The sequence below is a fragment of the Bombina bombina genome, chromosome 5 (assembly GCF_027579735.1).
Source record: "Bombina bombina isolate aBomBom1 chromosome 5, aBomBom1.pri, whole genome shotgun sequence".
Taxonomy (NCBI): domain Eukaryota; kingdom Metazoa; phylum Chordata; class Amphibia; order Anura; family Bombinatoridae; genus Bombina; species Bombina bombina.
This window is the reverse complement of record NC_069503.1, coordinates 864,365,458-864,384,590: the sequence shown is the minus strand read 5'-3', so window position 1 is coordinate 864,384,590 and position 19,133 is coordinate 864,365,458. Positions and strand designations below refer to the sequence as shown.

The 19,133-nt window shown below is 36.6% G+C and overlaps 1 protein-coding gene across 1 annotated transcript in view; it reads right to left on the bottom strand.

The window, feature by feature from the left end:
- The window catches only part of DSG2 (desmoglein 2), a 78,753-nt gene that overhangs the window by 39,836 nt on the left and 19,784 nt on the right, over positions 1-19,133 (bottom strand). The window contains exons 2-5 of the mRNA XM_053714998.1: positions 8,764-8,799; positions 4,428-4,556; positions 3,974-4,135; positions 3,331-3,475 (exon numbers count right to left, since the gene is read on the bottom strand). Of these exons, the coding sequence (XP_053570973.1) occupies positions 3,331-3,475; positions 3,974-4,135; positions 4,428-4,556; positions 8,764-8,799 (472 nt within the window). The remainder of the gene's footprint in view (positions 1-3,330; positions 3,476-3,973; positions 4,136-4,427; positions 4,557-8,763; positions 8,800-19,133) is intronic.

Here is a 19,133-nt window from a genome sequence, read left to right as displayed (position 1 = left end):
GGTATAGCTATACCGCAAGCATTTTAGCCTGTAACGCATCGTCCATTCCGCTCTCAAAAAAATGACATGTTGCATGGGATTTTCATAGCGCCGGTATTACAGCTTGTGTGTTAAGGCTAAAATGCTTGCGTTACAGCCTATACCGATACGATCCATACCACCATCTGAAAGCAGTAGTTATGAGTTTTGCCCCACAATTTTTTTTTCACAAAACTCATAACTAAAGTGTTACAAAGTACACTAACACCCATAAACTACCTATTAATCCCTAAACTGCCACCTTCCTGCATCGCAAACACTATATTAAACCTATTAACCCCTAATCTGCCGCCCACCCACCTCGCGACTATTAAATAAATTTATTAACCCCTAATCTGCCGCTCCTGACATCGCCGACACTAATAAAAATGATTAACTCCTAGTCCACCGCTCCCTGACATCACTGCCACTATAATAAAAGTTATTAACCCCTATTCCGCCGCTCCCCAACTCTATAATAAAGTTATTAACCCCTTAACCTCCGACCTCCCACATCTCCGCCACTAAATAAACCTAATAACCCCTAAACCATGGCCCCCCCCACAACGCAAAACACTAAAAGTTAAACACCCCCCCATCTTTAAATTAAAATTACAATATAACTATTTAAATAAATTTAAAAAAAAAAAAAAAAATCTTACTTGTGAAATAAAAACAAACCTAACATTAAACTATAAATTAACCTAACCTTACTATTCTAATAAAATAAAAAATACTACCAATTAAAAAATCCAAATGACAAATTTAAAAAAACCTAACACTACGAGAAAAATTAAAAAATCCAAAATTACAAAAATAATAAACACTAAGCTTACAAAAAATAAACGAAATAATCAAAAATAAAATCAATTACACCTAGTATGATAGCCCTATAAAAATAAAAAAGTTTCCCCAATATAAAAACACCCCCTAGTCTACAATAAACTACCAATTGCCCTAAGTTAAACAGCTCTTTTACCAGTAAAAAAATACAAAGTCCCCCCAACAGTAAAACCCACCACCCAACCAACCCCCCAAAATAAAAAAAAACTAACAAAAAAAACTAAGCTACCCATTGCCCCTAAAGGGGCATTTGTATGGGCAATGCCCTTAATAGGGCATTTAGCTCTTTTTCAAAAACCCAAACCCTAATCTGAAAAAAAAAACACCCCAAAAAATACCTAACATTAACCCCAGAATATCTACTCACGGTTGCTGAAGTCCGGACATCCAGACGGTGACATCTTCATCCATCATGGGGGCGTCTTATCTTCATCCCGGCGGAGCGGCAAAGACATCCAGAGTGGAGCGTCCTCTTCATACGGTCCCCATCGTACACTAAAGCTTCAATGCAAGGTAGCCATTTCAAAATGGCTTACCTTGCATTCCTATTGGCTGATTTGATTCTTCAAATTCAAAACAGCCAAAAGGATGAGAGCTACTGAAATCCTATTGGCTGTTCAAATTAGCTAATAGGATTTCAGTAGCTCTCATCCTATTGGCTGATTTGAATTTGAAGAGTCAAATCAGCCAATAGGAATGCAAGGTATGCCATTTTGAAACGGCTACCTTACAAGGTATGCCATTTTGAAACGGCTAAGCTTCAGTGTATGGCGGGGACCATATGAAGAGGATGCTCCGTGCAGGATCTGGATGTCTTTGCCACTCCACCGGGATGAAGATAGAAGACATCCCCGCGATGGATGAAGATGTCGCCGCCTGGATGAAGACTTCTCGCCGCCTAGATGTCCGGACTTGAGTAGATATTCTGGGGTTAGTGTTAGGTTTTTGTTTTGCTTTTTTTGTGGGGTTTTTTTTTTTTCAGATTAGGGTTTGGGTTTTTGGAAAAGAGCTAAATGGCCTTTTAAGGGCAATGCCCATACAAATGCCCTTTTAGGGGCAATGGGTAGCTTAGGTTTTTTTTAGAGTTAGGTTTTTTAGTTTGGGGGGTTGGTTGGGTGGTGGGTTTTACTGTTGGGGGGTATTTTGTATTTTTTTTTACAGGTAAAAGAGCTTTTTAACTTAGGTCCTACAAAAGGCCCTTTTAAGGGCTATTGGTAGTTTATTGTAGGCTAGGGGGTGTTTTTATTTTGGGGGGCTTTTTTATTTTTATAGGTCTATTAAATTAGGTGTAATTGTTTTTATTTTTTATCATTTATGTTTTGTAAACTTAGTGTTTTTTATTTTTCGTAAATTTAGTATTTCTTATTTTTTGTACTTTTAGTATTTTTAATTTTTCTCGTAGTGTTAGGTTTTTTAAATTTGTAATCTAGATTTTTTAATTGGTAGTATTTTTTATTTTATTAGAATAGTAAGGTTAGGTTAATTTATAGTTTAATGTTAGGTTTATTTTTATTTCACAGGTAAGTTTTTATTTATTTAAATATAGTTATATTGTAATTTTAATTTAAAGTAAGGGGGGTGTTAGGTTTAGGGGTTAATAGTTTAGTGTTTTGCGTTGTGGGGGCGGCGGTTTAGGGGTTAATAGGTTTATTTAGTGGGAGGGGTGTGGGAGGCCGGAGGTTTAGGGGTTAATATGTTTATTTAGTTGTGGAGATGTGGGAGGCTGGAGGTTTAGGGGGTTAATATGTTTATTTAGTTGTGGAGATGTGGGAGGCTGGAGGTTTAGGGGGTTAATAAATTTATTATAGTGTCAGCAATGTTGGGGAGCGGCGGAATAGGGGTTAATAACTTCATTTAGGTGTCGGCGATGTCGGGGCGGCAGATTAGGGGCGTTTAGACTTGGGGTTTATGTTAGGGTGTTAGGTTTCAACGTAACCTTTTTTCCCATAGACATCAATGGGGTTGCGTTACGAAGAATTTTCATTCCGCATTTCAGGTGTTATTTTTTTTTCTAACACTCTCTCCCCATTGATGTCTATGGGGGAAAGGGTGCACGAGCACATCAAAGCAGCCCTTGGATTTTGTGTGGTATGGAGCTTAACGCCACCATATCGCACACATATAGAGGCTTTGCAGTAACTCGTAATGGCAGCGCTAAGGAGGGTGAAATAACGCAACTTTTTTTACATTAGTTTTACACCCTGTTTAGTGCAAAACTCGTAATCTACCTGTAAATGAATTGAAGACTCAGTTTAAACAAAGAAGAAACAAAATGTAAAAGTTTACTCTTAAAATAAAAGTTTAACCTCTATTCACTTAGCAGAGATAGTCTACGAAAACATATTCTTTGTAGAATTTAGAGATAGTTTTGGGAATTCAGAAAAAGAGAGAATTTCTTATTCCATTCCAATTTATAATCAACAAACTTAATTGTCAATGTTTAAAAAAAAAAAAAAAAAAAAAACTTACTTGGTGAACTCAGCTCTTCCACAGTTCCAACAAACACTTCCTGGGTAAATACTGGGTTATTATCATTGATATCAATAACTTTCACTCGAAGATCGATAGGAGGTTCAACATCCTTTCCATCCATGTCCAAAGCATAACCTTTCAGCTTAAATAAAGAGGATAGAAATATAGGAGGGTAATTGTCAGATTATGAATCCTGCTTAAAGCCAATTCAATATATTTTTTTATATACAGGTGAATAATTAGAACATTTACATTTGTTTTGTTCATAACTACAATTCAAGTTAAGACGTGGAATTCACAAAAACAGAACTAAAATAAGTGAAAAATGACATGCTCTAATTCATTAGCCATAGATAAAATGCCACCAGGGGACTGCAGGGCACTGCTAGTACAGAGTGGACATAGCTGCTGAACCAATCATGACATCTGTGCAACTAGCGCTGCTGATTGGGTAACCAGCAGTTTCCACTGGGACCATCAGTGCTCTGTGGTTCTTGAGCGATAAACATGCATTGCAGAGTCGATAGTGTTAAAATTCTTCTCTAAGGAATTAGATCATGTAATGTTTTCTCCTACAATGCCCCTTTAATATTTAATGCTACTATATTTCAAAGGTTTAACTTTTCTAAGCAAAACTTACAAAGAATATTGGAGTTGTTTCTCTGTCGACAATACCAGTCACATTGAGTTCACCATTTCTTTCATTAATAATAAATAAGCCATATGGAGGTTCTGTCACTCCTTTACCAGTAATTTTGTACGTAATTCTCTTATTGAATTCAATCTGATGATCTGATTGTATCTGTTGATATAAGGAACATATGAGTGTATATACATGTGCTATATGTAATTTCATTTGAATAAGACAACTAAGTAACAAATATTAATACAGAACTCTGAAAAAGCAAAATAAAAATAATAAATTATAAGTTTTTCATATCAAGCACTATAATATAGGTAAGCTCACTTCAACCAAAACAGAAAAATATTGAATGAAAGTAAAAATTAGTGAAATGGTTTTATATTAAAGAAAAATATTAATTGAAATGAATAGCAATGCAGCATGAAAATATCAAAATATGAAGAATACTCACTCGTGCAATAGGGTTCTTCCTAGAATTATCCTGCTCTTCAACGATTGATACTGGAGGAATGACCCATTCTCGTTTATTTCTCACCAAACTTGCCAAATTGGCTTTATTTGATTTACTTTGTTTTAAAATCTTTAGGAAAAACAAAACATGTTAAAAAACATAAAAAAAAATAAAAAAAATAAAGAGACACAAAACGTTAATGTAAACTTTTAATATTATTTGCAACTGAAGACAAAACATTTTTATTGCAGCAATAAATCAATTAAAAGAGTCTGGTTGACAAGGTAAATAAAAGGATATTCTACAGTAAAAATAAAATGATTTTTGGATTTACTACAGTATTGTCATTAATGTTAACTGTTTTGTTATGTATGTATTGGATTCTATTCATAAATAAAGTAATAAAAAAAATGCTTTATTTGAGTTTTAAAACAAATGCACCCTTTTTGAAGGGTTAAACAAGTAGTTAAAAAGTCACACACCTGGCAGCAATACATTGCTGCTCATATGACAGACACAACTGGCAAGTCATATGGCGTGATTCTTGTATGTATCCACTAATCACCAGCTATATGCTGCTCAGAAACAGCATTGAAGCATGCCAACTATGAGTTTATCCTCTGCAGGTTAAACACATAGGGAAAAAAATAGAGTATATTTTTAACCATTTGCGCCATATAGACCTAAGTACTACATCACACAGTACTTTGCTCAGCATACTGTGATGATGTAGTAGCTACGCCCAGCACAGTAGCGCATGTTGTAGTCCCCGCTGTTAGCTTAGACAGTGAGAGCCGTAACCAGGGGGCAGAAGGCATCTGCCTTCATATGGTAAAGGAGCACTGATTGTGACTGTGTCACTCTCTGTAACGATCTTCCTTGGTGCTGAGTGGGGAATGTTGGAAGGAAAGAGGGAGGTGGGTAGCCGAGAGCAAGATGGCGGAGGGTGGGTGGGGTTCCCTCAACTACAGAAAATGCTTTGGAAGTGAGAGGGAAGGAAAGGTACACTACAGAAAAAAAGAGATATAATAATAAATGTACAATAAAAAATATAAAAAAAAAGAATAATTTGTCAATGGCAGACTGGCTGGCAGTAACAAATATGATGTGGAACAGTGGGATGGTGAAAAGGGATCCTTACACTACAGAAATGTAAAAAAAAAAAAAAAAAAAAAAACAATAAAACAAAACAAATAAAAGTGCATATTGGCTGACTGTCTGCCAGTACCTAAGATGGTGGTAACCAGTGGGAGGGAAGGAGAAGAGAGCTGTTTGGGAGGGATCAGGTAGGGACCAGGGGTGGGAGGTGTCAGGGAGGGTAATCCCTACACTACAGCAAATATTAACCTTACAAGCTAACCACTTCACTGCCAGGAATTTCAGAAGTATTGTGCATAGCGCAATTAGTGGCCTTCTAATTGCCAAAACCAATGGCAAAGCCATGCATGTCTGTTGTTTCTGAACAAAGGGGGACCCCAGAGAAGCTTTTACTACCATTTGTCTTATGACAGCAGTAGTTGTGTGTAAATAATTTCAGTGAGAAACCAAAAGTCTGTGAAAGAGTTAACGATTTTTTTGGGCACCCAAAAAGTGGCATCAAATATACCCAAATGAAGGAGTTAAAAATGAACTCTAGTGAAATAGAGCATTTTATTTTCACACTTAAATTTGCTTTTACAATTTTTAAACCTGTCTCATGTGTTGCTTATTTTCTAAATAGGGATAGAAAGGCAAGATATGGATTCAACTTTGTTCTTGTGTGCAGTGACTGTATTCCTTTATAAAAGCAGATTAAAAAATAAAACAAAAATAAACAATAAAACTCTGTTGTAATTGTGCTTCTTTTTAGCACAAAATATATTAAAATTTAAATCCCTTGTCTGTGTTATGCAGTTATATATTTGCAAGCATTCCATTTTTTTCTTTCAGAATATTATGTCAGCTGGAAAACCCTTTTACCTATCTAGTTTTATGTTATTATTATTTGGGGGTGAAAGGGAAAAGCTTTTATTTATGGAAGAGAATGGAATGCAAACGGATATGAAAGTGAAACTAACTTTCGTGATTCAGCTAAAGAATTCATTATAAAAATGACATATAAGTCACATACACCTAGATTACAAGTTTTGCGCTATAGAGGGTGCAAAACGAACGAAACAAAAGGTGCGTTATTTCACCCTCCATAGAGCTGCCATTACAAGTTTCAGAAAAGCCACCTTGTGTGTGCAATATGGTGGCGATAAGCTCCATACCACACAAAATCCAAGGGCTGCTTTGACATGCTCGTGCACCCTTTCCCCATAGACATCAATGGGGAGAGAGTGTTAGAAAAAAAAACCTGAACCCCTGAAGTGCAGAATGAAAAGCTCCGTAACGCAACACCATTGATGTCTATGGGGGAAAAAAGTTAAGTTTAAGCCTAACACTCTGACATAAAACCCAAGTCTAAACACCCCTAATCTGCCGCCCCCGACATTGAAATAGAGTTATTAACCCATAATCTGCTGCTCCCAATATCGCCACCACTAATAAAAAGTTATTAACCCCTATTCTGCCGCTCCCCGATATCACCACTACTATAATAAAGTTATTAACCCCTATTCCCCCACACCCCAATATTGCTGACACTATAATAAAGCTATTAACCCCTATTCTGCCGCTTCCCGACATCGCCACCACTAAATAAAGTTATTAACCCCTAAACCTCTGGCCTCCCACATCACCGCCACTAAATAAACCTATTAACCCCTAAACCATGAAATTCTATTGGCTTATTTGAATAGCCATTAAAATTTCAGTAGCTTTCATCCTATTGGCCGATTTGAATTTCCAAAATCAAAATCAGCCAATAGGAATGCAAGGGGCGCCATTTTGAAAAGGCTCCTTGCATTAAAGATTCAGTGAACAGCGGTGACCGTTTGAAAAGGACGCTCCGCGCCGGATGTCTTCAAGGATGGACCTGCTCCACACCGCCGGGATGAAGATAGAAGACGCCGCCTTGATGGATTAAGACCTCGCCGCCTGGATAAAGACTTCTCACCGCCTGGATGTCCGGACTTTTAGAAACTGTAAGTGGATCGTCGGGGGTTAGTGTTAGGTTTCTTTTAACTTTTTTGGGGTGTTTTTTTTTTTTTAGATTAGGGTTTGGACTTTTTTAAAAGAGCTGAATGCCCTCTTAAGGGCAATGCCCATACAAATGCCCTTTTTCAGGGAAATGGGTAGCTTAGGTTTTTGTTAGAGTTAGGTTTTTTATTTTGGGGGGTTGGTTGGGTGTTGAGTTTTACTGTTGGGGGTCTTTGTATTTTTTTTACAGTTAAAAGAGCTGATTTCTTTAGGGCAATGTCCTACAAAAGGCCCTTAAAAAAAGCTGCTGGTAGTTTATTGTAGGCTAGGGTTTTTTATTTTATTTTGGGGAGCTTTTTATTTTTATAGGGCCATTAGATTAGGTGTAATTGTTTTTATTTTGGATAATTTCGTTTGTAAGTCTAAAATTACAAAAAATAACAAATACTAAATTACGAAAAATAACATTTTTTTAGTAGTGTTAGGTTTTTTTAATGTGATGTCGGGGAGCGGCGGAATAGGGGTTAATATCTTTATTATAGTGTTGGAGATGTTGGGGTGCAGGGAGATAGGGGTTAATAACTTTATTATAGTGGTGGCGATGTTGGGGAGTGGCGGAATAGGGGTTAATAAGTATTAAATAGTGTTTGCGATGCGGGAGGGCGGCAGATTAGGGGTTAATAGCTTTAATATACTGTTTGCGATGCGGGAGGGCGGCGGAATAGGGGTTAATAGGTAGTTTATGGGTGTTAGTGTTCTTTGTAACATTTTAGTTATGAGTTTTGTGAAACATTTTTGTTGCGCAAAACTTATAACTACTGCTCTCAGATAGCGGAATGGATCGTGTCGGTATAGGCTGTAACGCAAGCATTTTAGCCTCACCGCACAACTTGTAATACCGGGGCTATTGATATCCCACACAAAAATTAATTTTTTTGAGTGAGGGATTGACGTTGCGTTACAGGCTAAAATGCTTGCGGTATAGCTAAAATGCTTGCGGTATAGCTAAACCGACAAGACTGCGTTACTGTTTTTATGCTGAAATGGATATTTTTTTCAGCGTTAAAACCGTAACACGAAACTTGTAATATAGCCGATAGCTAGGTAAGGCTGCAGTTTTTAACATTAAGATATCAGGAGTGTATAACTTGTTGATGGGTAAACATATTGAGTCTCCAATGCAAGTTGTAATTATTAGAAGTATAATATACATAAATACATATGAACACATTAAAAAAATCCTTTATCCAAATGTTTGAAATAAATTACTTACCTCCAAATGCAGACCATCTCCAATACCAACAGCAAACTATTAGAAGAAGAAAAAAAAAAAGGGAATAAAGATGACGAGCAAAAACACCTCTAAAATGTACATTCACCACATGCATTTATAGTTGCCACAGTTACCTGGTGCCCTGTATTTGCTGAGGCTTAGAATACCACATTAGGACATTTTATGATACAGGTGTAGAAAAATAAAAAGTCTGAGCTACTGATTAGTAAGTACAAACTGTAGATGACTCTGAGTGACAGGCAAGCATGTGTATCAAGGCCTACCAGGATACCAGGAGGAGATTTCGTGGTGGGCTGCAGCAGCTGGGGCTGGAAAGCTACAATTTAAAGGGTTGATTAATGGATGCAATTTGGGTTGTAGGGTGCCTAAATAATCTGGCCCTTTTTAAAATAATATAATTTAATTCTGAAAAAAATATTGGGAGAAGAATATCCCAGTAATCTCCTTTGAGAAAAATGGAGAGTGTGCATTCTACTGACTCAATGGAAAATAGGGCTGGTCTCCAAATTTCCCAGGGCTGTGTTTTATTCCCAGTTCGTACCTGATGCCATGCAGCTAGGTAAGGCAAACTGTAGCTTTCCAGCCTCCCTGGGGAATTAGAACAAGCATATTTTGCAGCTGAATTGTACAGCTAACAGCAGGCAATATAAATAATGTGTTACACTATGATGTTCAATTTTCCTTAAATATGCTTTGTATTTATATTGGATCACTTACAGATGCATAACCCTTTAAATAGGGTGAAAGAAGTATTGCTGCTTTAAAAAGGGATACACATGAAAAATACATATATCAGGGCTGTTTAAAGCAATATTTGTATAATAACCCTGACATATGTATTTTTCATAAGTGTCCCTTTTTAAAGCAGCAATATAGTCACCCTACCTTTAAAGAAACAGTACACACCTTGTAATTACGTGTTTCTGTAGTCATCTAGGCTGAACATTATTAGAACAGATTAACACTTTGTTTGCTGCAATTATTTGTTAATTGTCATAATGCACAAACGTCATTCCAGACTTGCATCTGGTTAAAACAGTCCTTACCACAGTCATCTGTTGACAAGTGTTTACTGTCCCTTTAAGTAATCAGAAAACTAAACCCCCTGTGTTCTTTCTCTGATTTTTATTGAAAAAGTAAATCACATACTTTTGCACAACCAACACGGATATGTTTGATGCTTGTGTTTCCTCTTTTAGATCTAGAGAGCTTTGAACTATAGTTATTAGCAACTTCTAATATTTAAAAAGTAAAATAAAAAAAATAGTGGTAGGAAAAGATGAATCACAAGTTAAAGACACAAAATTAGTTAAATTATAAAATGTTATAGACTTCTAGAGTTTTACTTTCTAAACCTACTTTTCTAATGATAGGCTATCAATGTGCAGTGAAGGAATGTCATGTGTCCTAGGATGACTGGTGATAACATTCCAACATCCTTTGCTGTGATTTACAGTTAGACATAATTTGAGGGAAGAGCACAAGAAAGAAAGAGTATTTTAAATGGCAGATGGATTGCAATAAAACCTATAAGATAGTCAGACTATCAATCTGATATTACTTAAAAGAGGTTAAAGGGTTAAACGTTGTGACATATATGTATGTTTGTGTGTGTATAATCAATCTCTCTCTGTATATGATAGATAGATAGACCGATAGATAGGGTCATGGCTTCATGGTTCCCAGAATTTGGTCAAACTTTAAAGCCCATGGAAATATTTTTTCAAATCAATACGAGTAAGCTTTATCCATTTACTCCCAAAACGAATAATCAAACCTTGGGATAATTCGAGATTAAGCCCTTATTAAGATGAATGAATGATGAAAAAAAATTACATAAATGATGACACCTTTTATTTCTTTGTGCTATATGTATTTGGTGCTTTTTGACATACTACTTTACAGAGTTATAGAAGGACCATTAACCTTTCCATTACCATTGGTTTTAAGTCCAGTAAAAAACAGTAGATTTGCATAATCAACAAATGCATGATAACAAGACAATGCAATAGCACCTAGGGGTAGATTTATCAAGCAGCAGATGCTGCAATCTACCCCTGAAGTTTCAGGTCCGCCTGAAACTTAAGAAGCAGCGGTTGTAAGAACACCGCTCCTTAACTCATCCACTACCTTTGAGGTGGCAGACAGCAATCCTCCCAAATCGGATACGATTGGGATGATCAACACCCCCTGCTTGCGGCAGATTGGCCATGAATGTGCAGGGGGCGGCATTGCACAAGCATTTCACCAGAAATGCTTGTGTAATGATAAATGCCAACAGCGTATGCTGTCGGCATTTAACGATGTCAGGCGGACATGTTCGCCACAGTTAATCATGTCCCGTCCGACATTTCATAAACTTACCCCCTAGTCTGAACTTCAAATGAGTAGTACATTTTTCCTGACATTTTTTTTAAAAAAGTTTTTTTTCCACTCCTCCTGTAATCATAGGACAGCCATCAGCCAATCATAAATGCATATACGTATATTCTGTGAATTTTTGCACATGCTCAGTAGAAGCTGTAAAAGTGTAAATATAAAAGACTGTGCACATTTTCTTAATGGAAGTAAATTGTAAAGTTGTTTTAAAATGCATTATCTATCTGAATCATGAAAGTTTAATTTTGACTTGAGTGTCCCTTTAATGTTTAGCTAATTTCTTGCATATTGTCTAACTAAGTATCAATATATTGCACTGCTTACGTCCCAAGAATAAAATCATGACCACACATCTCTCAGCCTACAACAATCTAAACCCACCCTTAGTTGGTAAATTCAAAGAGCCTCTAGTTGGTTTACATTCACATGGAGTTCAAAACAAATAATACTACTACATGAACCATTCCCATCAAATCTGACCTACATTTCAGTATAGTGGGCCAAAACACTTGCCCACGGCCATGGATATCTAGACACACTGCAACATAGCTAACATATAAATAACAGAACAAAACATAGGAACCAATATAATGAACCCCTTTACAACAGTAATTCATTCAATGAGTCCTAACCTAAAAAACAAAACAAAAAAACAATTGAACTAAACTAAACTTTGGGCAAAATGTATCATGATTACAGATGAACAGGTTTGGAAGTAAAGAAGCTTTCCACCTGCAATCACCACTTGAGATGCTGCATCACATGGCAAAAATTTAGCATTGCACAAGAGCCTTCTTGTGCAATGCCACCCCCTAATCTGGTGCAACCAATTGAGCAAGAGCAGAGCATGTCAATCACCTCAAACAAGCGAGTGTCAGGGTGATTATTCTCGCCACTTCTGAGGTAGCAGAGAGGCAACAGAAGCGGTTTCTGCTTCTCAAATGTGTGGCTGCAGGCTCAAGGGAGCCTGTTCTGCAAAGCCTCAAAAGCTGAGAATACAGCTTTATACATTTACCCCTTCAAAGAGGTATTTCTATCATGCTTAAAATGGTTACAAATGACACAGTCAAACATATAAATACCCAGGGACATAATCATATATGCATGGTATGTTAACACACACAGACACACACTACTGCATTAATGGACACATACATAAACATATAATAAAAAAATAAAAAAAATATTTAAAGAAAACCTGAAAATATTTGTGATCCATAATTTATATACGAGAGAACACACTTTATTGTTTTTCCCTCACTAATAGGATATTAACACATTTTACATATTTTATGTTACATATGCCTACTCCTAAAAAGGTACACTATTGGCAATAAAACCGACAAATATATACTGTATGTAAGCACATACAGAGTCATAGGTAAGATAGAGAAAGGATAACCATCAGCAAATTGCTGAGAAAGGGAGGTATCTGTTTTGCTGTTGGGAGGAAAATGTGAGTAGGCCAGACAGAATGTTGTACAGCCATGCTATTAATGTGTATGACGCTGCTGGGTATGGTATACTGTTTACAAATGCCTAGATTACGAGTCTTGAGTTAGCCTTAAAAAGCAGCGTTGAGGGGTCCCAACGCTGCTTTTTAACGCCCGCTGGTATTAAGAGTCTGGCAGGTACAGGTGTACTGCTCACTTTTTTTCCGCAATTTTCGCATACCGCAAATCCCCTTACGTCAATTGCGTATCCTATCTTTTTAATGGGATTTTCCTAACGCCGGTATTACGATTGCTGGAAAAAGAAGGTTCCTTTAAGTGACGTCATCCAAGATGGCGTCCCTTCAATTCTGATTGGCTGATAGGATTCTATCAGCCAATCGGAATTAAGGTAGGAAAAATCCTATTGGCTGATGCAATCAGCCAATAGACCTGAAGTTCAATCCTATTGGCTGATCCAATCAGCCAATAGGATTGAGCTCACATTCTATTGGCTGTTCCAATCAGCCAATAGAATGCAAGCTCAATTCTATTGGCTGATTGCATCAGCCAATAGGATTTTTCCTACCTTAATTCCGATTGGCTGATATAATCTTATCAGCCAATCGGAATTGAAGGAAGCCATCTTGGATGATGTCACTTAAAGGAACCTTCATTCTTCAGTCGCCGTCGAATGGAAGAGGATGCTCCGCGTCAGATGTCTTCAAGATGGACCCGCTCTGCTCCGGATTGAAGAAGATAGAATATGCCGCCTGGATGAAGACTTCTGCCGGTCTGGATATCCTCTTCTGGCCGGATCGGATGAAGACTTCTGCCCCTCTGGAGGTCCACTTGTGCCCGGCTGGGTGAAGACGTCTCAAGGTAGGGTGATCTTCAAGGGGTTAGTGTTAGGTTTTATTAAGGGGGATTGGGTGGATTTTAGAGTAGGGTTGGGTGTGTGGTTGGTGGGTTTTAATGTTGGGGGGGTATTGTATTTTTTTTTACAGGTAAAAGAGCCGATTACTTTGGGGCAATGCCCCGCAAAAGGGCCTTTTAAGGGTTATTTGTAATTTAGTATAGGGTAGGGAATTTTATTATTTTGGGTGGCTTTTTTATTTTATAGGGAGATTAGAGTAGGTGTAATTAGCTTAAAAAAATTGTAATTATTTTCTGTAATTTAGTGTTTGTTGTTTTTTGTACTTTAGTTTATTTAAATTGTAGTTAATTGTAGTTAATGTAATTAATTTAATGATAGTGTAGTGTTAGGTGTAATTGTAATTTAGGTTAGGATTTATTTTACAGGTAAATTTGTACTTATTTTAACTAGGTAGCTATTAAATAGTTAATAACTATTTAATAACTATTCTACCTAGTTAAAATAAATACAAAGTTGCCTGTAAAATAAATATAAATCCTAAGATGGCTACAATGTAACTATTAGTTATATTGTAGCTATCTTATGGTTTATTTTACAGGTATTTATTTTTAAATAGGAATAATTTAGTTAATTATAGTAAATTTATTTAGATGTATTTAAATTATATTTAAGTTAGGGGGTTGCTAGGTTTAGGGGTTAATAAATTTATTATAGTGGCGGAGACGTTGACGGCGGAAGATTAGGGGTTAATAAATTTTAATATAGTTGCGGCGACGTTGGGGGGGTAGATTAGGGGTTAATAAATAAAATGTAGGGTTCGGCAAAGTTGGGGGCATCAGATTAGGGGTTTATAAGTATAATGTAGGTGGCGGCGGTGTCCGGAGCGGCAGATTAGGGGTTAATAATATAATGTAGGTGGCAACGATGTCAGGGGCGGCAGATTAGGGGTTAATAAGTGTAAGATTAGGGGTGTTTAGACTCGGGGTTCATGTTAGGGTGTTAGGTGTAGACATAACTTTTCTTTCCCTATAGGAAACAATGGGGCTGCGTTAGGAGCTGAACGCTGCTTTTTTGCAGGTGTTAGGAAACAATGGGGCTGAGCTGGCTGAAAAAAAAACTATGGGGAAATCGTGCACGAGCACGTTCAGCCAGCTCACCGCTGACTTAAGCAACGCTGGTATTGAGGTGAGATGTGTAGCAAAATTTTGCTCAACGCTCACTTTTCTGAGGCTAACGCCGGCTTGCAAAAAACTGGTAATGCCAGCGTTGTCTTAAGTGAGCGGTGAGAAAAAAAGGCTCGTTAGCACCGCACACCATTACTGACAAAAACTTGTAATCTAGCCGAAAGTTAGGTAGCTTGTAAGCCTCCCATAGCACAAGTCATTGAGAAATGTATTATATAGGTTGGCTGCCATATGGTATCTTCTACCAGTCAGACATATTTTTTATCAATCTTAGGAGTCACCAAAAATGATGAGGTGCCAGAAACAAATTGTACATGAATCAGGGAAAAATTAGATAAGAGAATAAGCCAAAAACAGGGACACTATGACCAGTGCCTAGTTCATGAGGTGTATAAAGCTAGGGCTAAAATATATCCTTATGATTCATTTTTGTGCAGAAGATGTGAAACTGTTAAAGAATATTGATACATGGCATTTTTAAATTATGTATAACAGGGGCATAATATCAGTTTTAACATCCCAAAGAAAAATAAAGATACACTATTATAAATAAGGTTTTAGATTTTAGAGACTGTATATTTAATGCCTAAATATGTTGAAATGAGTATTGTTTTTTTCTTTTTATGTGGGGTCTCCTCTCAGGCAAGTGCATTAACCTTTTAACGCCAATATGCCGTTCTATTCCGTCATAATTATACTGGGCTTTAGTGCCGTTGTGACGAAATAGAATGTCATAACCGTTGGCATTTCTAGAGCCAACTGTGCATTTCTGATGATGTGATTGCGGTCTGGAGGGTGTGCCTAGCTTCACAGGGATGCCCCCCTGACCCGATCCCATCATTGAAATCTCACGATCGCAGGATTTAAATTTGTTTACATCGGAACGTTGTTCCGATGTAGACAAATTAACCCCGTCATCAAAGGGTTAAAAGGGGACATTAAACCGTATATAAATGTTTCATAAAATAATGTATACAAAGTAAAGCTTAGCTTGAGAATAATATGCAGTTGCATTCTTTAAAATTAAAAACTAAAGTTTTAGTTTCTATAAAGTAATGGTCCCTGCCATGTTAAAACCTAGGTTTACTATATCTAATCTCTTCTGCTGAAAACAATTAGGGGATTTCCAGCTGCTAAAATGCAATGGGTGCTGCCACATTATCTAATCTCTTCTTCTATATTCCACACAGCAATATTTGCACAATTTATCTATCCCCAACAGTCCTCAGCAGAAGAGTTTTTTTTTTTAATTTTGCAGCGCCCATTACTTTATAGAAACTGGAAATCCCAATTTTTTTGTTTAGTTAAATTACAGGAAATCAGGACAAAAAAAGAAAAAAGTATAACACAAAAGTTTTTTTTTTTTTATATATATATAATTAAACATGTTTTATTACAATTTCAAAGTGTTCAATGATCCTTAATGTGATGGTTATTCTGAGCGTTTAAAAACCATTAGGATTTACCATTATTAAAATAAGGTGGACTTTCAGTGATCACTTACTAAAACAAAAGGGTGCTAAACTCACCCTTTCTGCGCCGCGACTCTTTGCTTAAGTCAGCGCCTTCGGCTAACCACAGCACAGCTCTCTTTTCTCAATGAGGCAATGTTTCCACCTCTAAACCAATAGCCGTGCTAGTCATCTGACAGTGTTCTGTATGCTAGCATGGCTAAAGAGGGCTGTGCCATGGGCGGCCGGAGGCTCTGACTTGAGCCGTGGCACAAAAAGGGTAAATTTAGCACCTTTTTTTTTTTTTTTTTTTAGAAACTCATAACTGAAAGTCCAGTTTGTTGTTAGTGAAGGTAAATCCTAGCGTTTTTAAACATGATTTACCATCACTTTAATTCTTAATAAATAGCGTGTTCGCTTATTTTATGTTTCATTTAGACAAAAAAAATGAATTCATAAAGAGATGCTGTTTTGGAAAATTATACAAATAACACTTTTTGAAAGTGAAAAAAAATAAAAGCTAATGAAATATTAAGATACATTTTGTGTCAACAGATAATTAAACAATTCTCGGATGTATTTTTTTCTGCACTACAAGTTTTATACAAAAGAATTTTCTCATGTTATCAGACATTTGGAATCTCACTGCCTGCAGTGTAATGTTAATTCTTCTGCAAGATAATGTAGCTGAGTTGCGTGGGTGTGAATGCAGACTTGGCCTTGCTGGTGAGCAAAAAGACAAGGGAAGAAAAGTAAATGCCTTTTAGCAAGAAGTATAAACTGTCACTTTGTGCTGATAATTGCAGATTTGTAAATATTACTAATAAATTGGAGGATCTTTTTTAAATAATATTAATTTCACTTAATCATAAAAGCTGCAAATTAAAAGACAAAATGCAATAATGTGCATAGCCAGAAGACTGAGGGAAACGTCTATTAGCAAGTGAAATCTTGGTAAGTCTTTTTGTGCTAGGAGTGAACGATTAATCAAAGGCTTCTATTCTGATGTTGGTTTTTTAATTTTTCAGCCAGTCTGCATAATAGGATTAATCATTTCCTTTATTCAGTTCACTGAAAACATTGCATTGCAAAACAGACATGGTTTACTTATAAAGTTGTGGTAAAAAGCATTGCTTAATTAACCTTTAATATTTTGCACAACAGCTTACAAAAAAAATTACATTTAAAACTACATTGTAAAATAAATATTATAAATACAGCGGTTTTATATATATATCGTGGAACAAGGAAAGAAAAGGATTATATCAATTAACATAAAGTATACAATTCTAATCAACTTTATAATTTGCTTCTATTATCACATTTTCTCTTTGTTTTCTTATTATTTTGTTGAAAATCAGGGACATAAGCTCAGGAGCATGCACACGTCTAGAGCACTATATGGCAGCAGTTTTTCAAGAATGTTGTCCATTTGCAAGTCCAAGAGATGACGGCTATTTCCTGCAATGTAGAGCTCCAGACACCTACCTAGGTATCTCTTTAACGAAGAATACCATGGGAACAAAGCAGATCTGATACAAATTTGATAGAATAGAAGTAAATTAAAATCTTTTTAAAAATTGTATGCTCTGTCTGAATCACAAAAGGACAGTTTTAGGTGTCATATCCCTTTAATGGTCCTTTAAGAAGTGAACTTAATTGATTAAAATTTAAATGAGTTAGCATATGCATTTAGCTATTTGTTTTCTGGTGTCCTGTATTTATATTAATGTAAAATAAATGTTTTATACTTTTTTTCAAGGTTTGCAGTCTTTCCATATCCTTGACTGAGCCATAGTAACACAAGCTTTTGGTATTAAAGGGACAGTCAACACAAATAATGTTATTGTTTAACCCCTTAATGACCACAATGTACCCTGTATGTCACTAGTCATTAAGGTTTTTTTCAGGACATAATAGCACAAGTCTAGCAAGAAGACGCTATTAATACCCTCCCTCCAGCCGGCTTTGTGGAATAGAGCAGTCTCAACGCTGGTGGCAAGACCGCGCTATAAAACAATCAAGTCCCAAAAAAAGGGGTTAAAAAAAGATAGATAATGCCTTTACTACCCATTCCCCAGCTTTGCACAACTGGTTATATTAATATAATTTTTAACAATTTAACAATTTAACCTCTACATTTCTGTCTGTTTCTAAGTCTCTAAAGACAGCCCCATGATCACATGCTTTTGTATTTGCTTTTTACAACAGGGGAAACTAGTTCATGTGAGCCATATATATAACATTGTGCTGACGCCGAGGATTTTAACAACACAGCACTAATTGGCTTACATGCAAGTCAATAGATAATACATTTAAATTCATGTGATCAGGGGGACATCAGAAGATGCTTAGAAACAAAGTAATCACAGAGGTAAAAAGTGTATTAATATAACAGTGTGTTCTGCGCAAAACTGGGGTAATAACAAAATTTATGCTTACCTGATAAAAAATTTTTTTCCTGGCATGGAGAGTCCACAAATCCATTCAATTACTAATGGGAATTCAACTCCTGGCCACCAGGTGGAGGCAAAGAACACCCCGGCAAAGCTGTTAAGATCACTCCCACTTCCCATAAACCCCCAGTTATTTAGCCGAGGGAATACGGAAAGAGAAGAGGACAAAAAGGTATAAAGGTGCCTGAGGTTTAAAAGATTAACACCATTTTAAATATAAATCAAGGGAGGGTCATGGACTCTCCTGGCATGCAGATAAACATAAATTTTGTTTTCTTCCAATGGCATGGTGAGTCCACAAATCCATTCAATTACTAGTGGGAACCAATACCCAAGCAAGAGGACACAGAATGGAAGGGAGGAAGAACAAGACAGGCAGACCAAAACAGAAGGCACCACCGCATGAAGAACTTTCCTCCCAAAAGAAACCTCAGCTGAGACAGAAAACATTGAAATTGAATATCTTTAGAAAAAGGTATGCCACAAGGACCAAGAGGCCTCCCGCATGATCTGGTCCACAGACACCTCATTTTTAAAAGGCTAAGAAAGACTCGCGCCAAAAATTTCCGGTG